General features: G+C 43.1%; 1 protein-coding gene across 1 annotated transcript in view; it reads right to left on the bottom strand.

The window, feature by feature from the left end:
• Positions 1-3373: 3373 nt before the first annotated feature.
• MLYCD (malonyl-CoA decarboxylase) overlaps positions 3374-8638 on the bottom strand; it is a 42247-nt gene continuing 36982 nt past the window's right edge. The window contains exon 5 of the mRNA XM_073659780.1: positions 3374-7168. Coding sequence (XP_073515881.1) covers positions 6635-7168 — 534 coding nt within the window. The 3' untranslated portion in view covers positions 3374-6634. The remainder of the gene's footprint in view (positions 7169-8638) is intronic.

Genomic DNA, 8638 nt, shown 5'->3' with positions numbered 1-8638 from the left:
GTCTCTGCAAGATGATGTATATACAGCAGTGTTTCTTAGGTGATGTAAATTCAGGAGTGTGTCTCCTAGGTGATGTATATACAGCAGTTTGTTTCCTACATGATGTATATACAGCAGTCTGTCTCTCCTAGGTTATGTATATACATCAGTCTGACTCCTAGATGATGTATATACAGCAGTGTGTCTCCTAGGTGCTGTATATACAGCAGTCTGTCTTCTCGGTGCGGTGTACACAGCAGTCTGTCTCCTAGGTGATGTATATACAGCAGTCTGTCTTCTCAGTGCGGTATATACAGCAGTCTGACTCCTAGGTGATGTATATACAGCAGTGTCTGTTAGGTGATGTATATACAGCAGTCTGTGTCTCCTAGGTGATGTATATACAGCAGTCTGTCTCCTAGGTGATGTACATACAGCAGTTTGTTTCCTAGGTGATGTACATACAGCAGTCTGTGTCTCCTAGGTGATGTATATACAGCAGTCTGTTTGCAAGGTGATGCATACACAGCATTGTGTCTCCTAGGTGATGTTTATACAGCAGTCTGTCTCCTAGGATATGTATATACAGCTGCCTCAGTGTCTTCTAGGTGATGTATACAGCATAGTCTGTGTATCCTTTATTAGTATATACAGCAGTTAGTGTATCCTATATGATATGTTCATACAGCAATCTCATTGTATCCTCTGTGATGTACATTTCATTGTGTATTCTTTGGAATATAAACAGCATAGACTCTTTGTATACTATGTGAATATAGAGTAGGTGGACAGACCACTGGTGCAATCTGTGCAGCTGTACATGGACCCAAAAGGCAATGGGGACACTACCCCCTCCAAATCTAGTAGAATTCTGTCTTTTGATGAGATATTGGACTGCAAAGAGCCAATATATTATTCTTGTACTGACCAGTCTGTGTGTCCTATATGACAATAGTAATAATTCCTCCAATTTCTCCATATGCATAGTACTACTGGTCCAGGATTCCCTCCCTTTTACTAAAATGTGTCCCAAATCCCCCTATGTATAGTAATTATGGCTTTTATACCCTTAGCAGTGATGTGCTCTGGGAAGAGACTGTAGTCCAAGCATATCGTCAATCAAGAGACCTCAGCACAGAAATCTTGGATCATTCTCAAGTAGTTTAGTTTAATAAGATCTGTCATCAAGAACACCGATATGGTCCCACTCTTCGACCTACATGGAGGCTTTTCTCAGGGACATCTGTATGGTGAGCTTCGGGCTGTAAATAATCCGGTGGGTCTCAGACAGCGGAACCCCATCAAGTAATGACAACCTTTGGAATAAGGGAATAATCCTTAAAGATGTTGACAAATACTTTATTGATAACATATCCTAAGGATAGGCCACCAATATCTGATTGACTGGGGGTTGTGACACCATGCACCTCGCCTATCAGCTGTTACAAGCTTGACCCGGAAGTTCTCAGATGCAGCTGATTGATGGGGGTCCAAGACCCGGCACCTCCGCCGATCAGCTGATACCAGAAGCAGACGAGATTAATGGCCCATCATTGAAAAAAAAAGTAGTGACCAACCCTTTTAAGTACATGACACTCAAAGCAATTACAGTAGTGTTCAAAATAATAGCAGTCCAATATGACTAACCAGATTAATCTCAGTTTTTGGTATAAATTATATGACCACGTCAGACAATTTACCAGTTGGTGCAGTAGATTTTAAGAAAACCACCACACTCCGCATTCATGATCTGCAGATTGAGTCTGTGTATCTGAATAATTGTGTTGAAAATAATAGCAGTGTGGAGTTCAATTAGTGAGGTCAATCATTCTGTGAAGAAACAGATATGAATCAGGTGGTCCTTATTTAAGGGTGAAGCCAGCACATGTTGTACATGCATTTCTCCTTGAAAGCCTGAGAACTATGGGTCGATCGAGACATTGTTCAGAAGACTAGCGTACTTCGATTAAAAAGTTGATTGGAAAGGGTAAAACTTATAAAGAAATGCAGACAATGATCGGCTGTTCAGCTAAAATGATCTCCAATGCTTTAAAATGGAAAGCAAAACCAGAGAGACGTGGAAGAAACAGAAGACTACCGTTCGAATGGATGGAAGAATAGCCAGAATGGTAAAGGCTCAGCCAATGATCAGCTCCAGGATGATCACAGACAGTGTCAAGTTATCTGTGAGTCCTGTGACAGTTAGAAGACGCCTGTGTGAAGCTAATCTCTTAGCAAGAAGTCGCCACAAAGTCCCACTGTTTAAAAAAAAAAAAAAAAAAGACGTACTGAAGCCGATACACTTTGCCAAAGAACACATCAACTGGCATAAAGAGAAATGGAGAAACATTTTGTGGACTAATGAAAGTAAAATTGTTCTTTTTGGGTCCAAGGGCCGCAGACAGTTCGTCAGACGACCCCCAAACTCTGCATTCAGCCACAGTACACTATGAAGACAGTGAAGCATGGTGGTGAAGCATCATGATATGGGCATGTTTCTCTTACTTTGGTGCCGGACCTATTTACCACATACCAGAGATCATGAGCCAGTTTGCATATATTAAAATACTTGAGGAGATCATGTTGCCTTATGCTGAAAAGGATATGCCCTTGAAATGGGTGTTTCAATAAGACAACGACCCTAAACACACCAGTAAATGAACAAAATCTTGGTTCCAGTCCAACAAAATTGAGGTTATGGGGTGACCAGCCCAATCCCCAGACCTTAATCTGATAGAACACTTGTGGGGTGACAACAAAAATGCCGTTTGAGGCTAAACCAAGAAATGCCAAAAAATTGTGGGATGTAGTCAAAGCATCTTGGGCTGGAATAACAGCTGACAGGTGCCGGAAGTTAATTGACTCTATGCAACATAGATGTGAAGCAGTTCTAAAAAACTGTGGGTAACCGTTAAATATTAGGTTAGTGATTCATAGGAATGCTAAATCCTCAACAAAAAGAGACATATTGTGAGTTTGTAAAGACGAATGCAGACACTGCTATTCTTTAGAACAGCCCAATGTTCATTTTTTGTTATTTTCTATAAAGTAGTTAAAAATTATCTATATTTCTCTTCATGCTTTGAATTAGAAAACAGTGTGCAATGTTCCCAATGCTGGAAATAAAAACTAGTAGAAAGATTGTGCTTAACTTATGTATTTAAACACACTGTTGTTATTTTGAACACTACTGTAAATGAGATGTAGGCGGTTAACAGAGTAGTTAAAAGGAAAAAAAAAAAAAAAAAAACCAGCGCCACCCTTTCTCATAGGCTGTGTCTGGCATTGCAGCTCATCCCTATTCAATACCAGACATAGACTTATGTACAAGGGTGGAGCCATTTCTGGAAAATCCCTTACATCAGCCCTTCAAATCTCCATTTACTACAGTCAATGTCGGCACCAAATTTACTTTTTTTTTATTTATTTTTCTTTGCTAAAAAAAACAAAAATTCAAATAAAAAGTTTGTGCAACACAAAGTTTGACAGACAGCACGATGTAACCCATCAGGCAGCAGCGGATTAGCGGGAGTCTTTCATCTGGGAGAACTTCCATCTGTGCTGGTCGCTGTTTGCGGATGTCCTTTTGATCTGCGGCGGATGTCCTCTTGATCCGCGGCGGATGTCCTCTTGATCCGCGGCGGATGTCCTTTTGATCCGCGGCGGATGTCCTTTTGATCCGCGGCGGATGTCCTTTTGATCCGCGGCGGATGTCCTTTTGATCCGCGGCGGATGTCCTTTTGATCCGCGGCGGATGTCCTTTTGATCCGCGGCGGATGTCCTTTTGATCCGCGGCGGATGTCCTTTTGATCCGCGGCGGATGAAGGGCCATATTGATTGCCGGATAATGCAGGAAGCGATAGACTGTTATCTTATTCCTCGCTGACGTCAGCTTTTTTAGAAGTCCGCTCCTGGCAGTCCTTAGTAATTGAGCGTTAGATATGCACAGCGTAAGTAGGAAGCATTTAAAACCCAATTGTTGACACCAAAGGAGGAGAAAATAAAAAGTCAATATGAAGTTTTAACAGCAAAGAAAAACTTTGAGAAACTAGTTTCTGGAATTTTGGCACTTACTGACCCCCCTTTTTTATGTCGTCTTAGGTAAATTGGTTCATCCCTCATTTAGGACTCTCCTTCCCCTTGCCAGTGATTTAAATGGACGGCATGTAATTCTTTGTTTTTCCTGCAGGAAAGATCATTGAGGTAAGCATCTGCTGGACAGGCGATCATTTAAAGTGAACCACCCCTTTAAGCATGCAAGCATCTTATAGGTGAAGCATTGGGTGTGCAAATAAACTAAAACCCCATTCGAGATCGCCATATAAAGTTTAGCAGTTTTACAGTCACTTTTATTTTGTTTACACTCCAGTCACAGCCAGAGCTGCATTCAAAGCGGAGCCTCTGAAGGAGCCCATGCCGATGATTACACTACCTTGTTTTATTTGCTGACTTTTTTGGCGCCAAATTCTTCAAAATGGTGCAAAATCAAAAATGCTATTTTTTTTTTTTTGCTTTACGTGAACCTGCAACCCGATTTACCACGGGCAGCATGAATCAGATCATTGCTACACGACATCAACTTGGTGTATTATATGCTGGCATTGAAGAAAAATGTAATATAATAATCCGCCCAAGAATAATACGACTAGTCCAGCTATTCCCAGTGCCACTGCAGGTGATTGACAGGTCTCTTCCAAAACGAGAGACCTGTCAATCATCTCTAGCAGCGCTGGGAGAAGCCGGCCAAGGGCTATGGTTCCAAGTCGGCTCTTTAAAGTATATAGTCTCTGAAATGCTGGAGCATTTCCAAGGATAGTAGATCCTGCTTGTACCATAGCAGTTTGGTAGGATTCATGGAGCTCGCAAACTGGGCAGCATAAAGCACCTGACAAATTTGTGCAAAAAAATGATTATTAATATTATATATAATGGTCTGTTAAAATGTCACAAAAATTGCAACAAAACTAACAATTCAGGAGTGCATTAAATCACTCCAGGGACTGGAGTACATAAAGCAAAATGTGAATGGAAAAAAACAGACTTTTAAATAAGTGCAAATTAAAGAGAAAAATAAGGCGCAAGTGGAAGAGACAGGCAAAAACAGCAAAATGCACAAATGCAAAAATGAATCAGGCCCATAGTGACAGGTTGTGTACAGATCCAACAATCAGCTGATCACAAAGTAAGGGACCCTCCTAATCAGTAGGGACTGTCCAAAGCAGTGACCCCCTCCCCTTTAATTTACAAGTAGATTATCAATATAAAATAAAAACAGATAGCAGGGTGAGACCTGTAATGGGACCAATGCTGGAGCTAGAGTTAAAGGGCCGCTCTGATCTGGGACATTTATGGCATTATCCATAGGGTGCACCATAAGGGTCTCATAGCTGCAGGTCCCGTCTCTGGTGATGGGGGGGTGGAGATCTGTTCACATGGCCAGCACTGTAGTCCCCTGCAAACTTTCCACGTGCAAATCTGCAGAAAAAAATCCTTCACATTTCTAGCATCTGCCGTACAACACAACCGTTGGGAAGACATAACTTAAAGGGGTTGTCCACTACTAGGACAACCCCTTTTGAACTAAATGTTTGACCCCAATAAAAAAAAAAAAAAACTATACTCTCCTCCCATGCCCGCGCCATTACATCGGTGATGCCACTCACGGTATCGGGAATGACACGTGGTGCCCGGTAGCCAAAGTGGTGCCCGGTAGCCAATCAGCGCTGGTGTCACTGTCCCCGCCTCCTGTCGAATTGTAGAGGAAGTCAGAGATCAGCTACAGCCTGGACTTCCTCTTCATGTTCAATTCGACAGGAGGCGGGGACAGTGACGCCGGCGCTGTTTTGGGGTCCGGGCACCACGTGTCATTCCACCGTACCAGAGCCCCGATACCGCGAGTGCCGTTACCGCCGGAATGGCGCCTGCATGGGAGGAAAGTATAGTTTTTTTTTCTTTTATCTCGGCCAAACATTTAGCTCAAGAAGGGGTTGTCCTAGTAGTGGACAACCCCTTTAAGCTGCAAGTAAATTGACATTGATCACTTTAATGTCAACTAATAAATTAAAAGTTTTTTTTTTTTTTCCAATCCTAAACAAAAAACATGGCTGCTTTCTTCCGGAAACAGTCACTCCTCTCCACAAGTTGTGTGCGATATTCCAGTTCGGCACCATCCCTGTCTTCCGTCAAATCAAACTGTGCTTTACTCACCCTCCCCAAGTCCAGCGCCAATGTCTGTTACTGCTGCAGCCCATTGGCTCCTGCCGTTAATTTGAGCAGAGGGCTCAGACAAAGTGTAGGATCTGGGGAAGATGAGCAAAGAACAGGTTTTTTTTTGTTAATAAACCATCAGGGTTTAACAAGAGTCGAGCTGCAATACCAGACACAACCTGTCGACATGTGCGGCGCTCTTTTTGGAGGAAAGAGGCTATGTTTTGCTAATCCTGCAGAACCTTAATGATTGCAATAATTTACATAAAAAATGGACAAAGTCACCAATGAGCAAGTGAAATCATCTCCTTAAAATGGCTCTGGTTCATCGGTCACGAGCCAAGGCCTCATCATTTGGCAAAACACATAACCAGCCACTAAGTGGACAGTACTTGGTACTGAGCTCAACCGGTCTTGGCTCCTGCCCTTCGCTGCGGACCGGTCCGATCTACAACTTGCTGTCCTTTCTGAATTGAGAAACCAAGTTGAGCACTTGCTCGGAGGCCTCGATGTGCTTCACGCGGAGGTATCTAGCGCTGTTCACAGACGTGTCCTCTAAGAAGTAGCGGTAGTTGACCATCATGCCACAGGAGGACGCAGCGCCCCGTGGACTTGTATCGGCCATCCAGTTCAGTCGCCATAAGACAGCGCCATTTTGTAAGTGGAAATTTGCTACAGGGTTTAAGGCGAAACCACGATGCTTCTCTCCATACAAGTACCAGGCGCAGAGCCTCATCAGTGGAGCCTCCAGCACCTTCACCAGTCTCTCGGACTTCATCCACTCATTGCTGGTGAAGAGACGTTTCAGGGTCTCGACAGCCGGTGCCTCCGTGATATCAGATATCTCCTTACACTCAGATTCCAAGAAGAGCTCCGTCCTTCCCAATTCTTTTGTTTGTGAGTTGAAAGCACCAAGGAGCCATTTGGTAAATCCAGGGATTGGGGATAAACTGGAAAACTCAGATAATTGGGAAAACTCTCCCTGCAAAATAAAAATTAAAAAAAAACAGTATAAATTACATGACATTATGTATCTATTCTCACTCTTGGATCAGGTTTTTAGAGTAACTTCTGCATGAAGAATTTTAGAAACCTGCAGAATCAGAAATACTCCTTTTGGCTATGTGAACACGGAGTATTTGGAGAGGAAACCACAGTTTTTTGAGGAGGTTTGGGAACCTGAACTTCTCCCATTATGCGGAGGCAAAAGTGACTTCTGCTAGCAGCTTGGAAAGGAGCACAATCATGCGTCGGGAGCGCACTGTCTGCCGCCGGGAGCGCACTGTCTGCCGCCGGGAGCGCACTGTCTGCCAGCAAAACAAAAGCACTCGTGAATACAGAACAAGTTCTGTGCAGAGCTACGTGGGCAAGAGCGTTGCTGTCCAAAAAAAAAAGTTAGCAAGATTGATGGGACTTTAGAGGTCGGACCATTGTTGATGACATGATGGTATAGCCTAGCAATAGGAGATAGAAATATACCTTTAAAACCGGTTTCACGTGTCAGATATTCATGGTTCGCGTGTGGATCGGCTACAAGTATGCCTAGTCCTATAGGCCAGGAGTTTGGGTTAAAAGACACGCAGCCGCTCCGGACACAGCAGACCATACTCGGCGGAAGTATTAAGTCGGCATAACTTTATAAAACAACTCAGTTATGCAGAACTAATGATCCATTCAACATTTCTTGAGTGAGTGGGTAAAAACTTAAAAAAAAAAAACTCATTTTCCAAATACCCCATAAACAGGACCAGAGGGGGCACCATTGGATCAGTGCAACAGATCCAACCACTACTGCATTACTAGGTCAATCCTGTGTGTTCAGTTATGCAGTACCTCAATTTACCTGTGGAGGCACTGCAGGGAAATGGCACGTTTTCTTAAGTGCTAAGATCCCAGCGATCAGCTATAATCTTTATGGAAATGTGACATTTGCGGTAACAGGTCACCAAAAATCAAACATAGAGTTCGCTCTACGGTAGAGAAAGCCCAATAGATGCCTCCGATTTTTTTCGGCCACGCTCGAGCCAATAATGTGATTATTTAGCTTCTGAGTCCTTTCGAAAACCATGCAAAAAAACGCGGCATTTCTGCTGGTTTGGGGGGATTAATTCAAGGTCCTGATCCATCAAGAAAGCGACGTTCTGCCGGTGGCCGGCCTCCGGTCAGCTGTCTAACTTGTTTTCATTAGATCCCTAATAACCGTCAGCGAGAAGAAAACATGCTTTCATTAGAGCCGTCATTAATCATTCCCGAGGCAGGGACTAATAGGAATGGCGCGTTACACTTAACGTATTATTTCAGTCCGCCGGTCACCATGGATACTACTTACCTTTTAAAACGATTTCACCCGGATCAGCGTGGAGTTTTCAATGAAACAAAAAAATAATAATTTTCAAATATCACTGACCATTTTGCAAATGTGATTTGCTTTTTCCGCAGCAGAAGAATTACC

This window comes from Phyllobates terribilis, unplaced genomic scaffold (assembly GCF_046119375.1).
Source record: "Phyllobates terribilis strain yellow unplaced genomic scaffold, ASM4611937v1 Scaffold_14__1_contigs__length_39327217, whole genome shotgun sequence".
NCBI lineage: Eukaryota > Metazoa > Chordata > Amphibia > Anura > Dendrobatidae > Phyllobates > Phyllobates terribilis.
The sequence above is the reverse complement of the archived record's forward strand: the minus strand, read 5'-3'. Positions and strand labels throughout refer to the sequence as shown.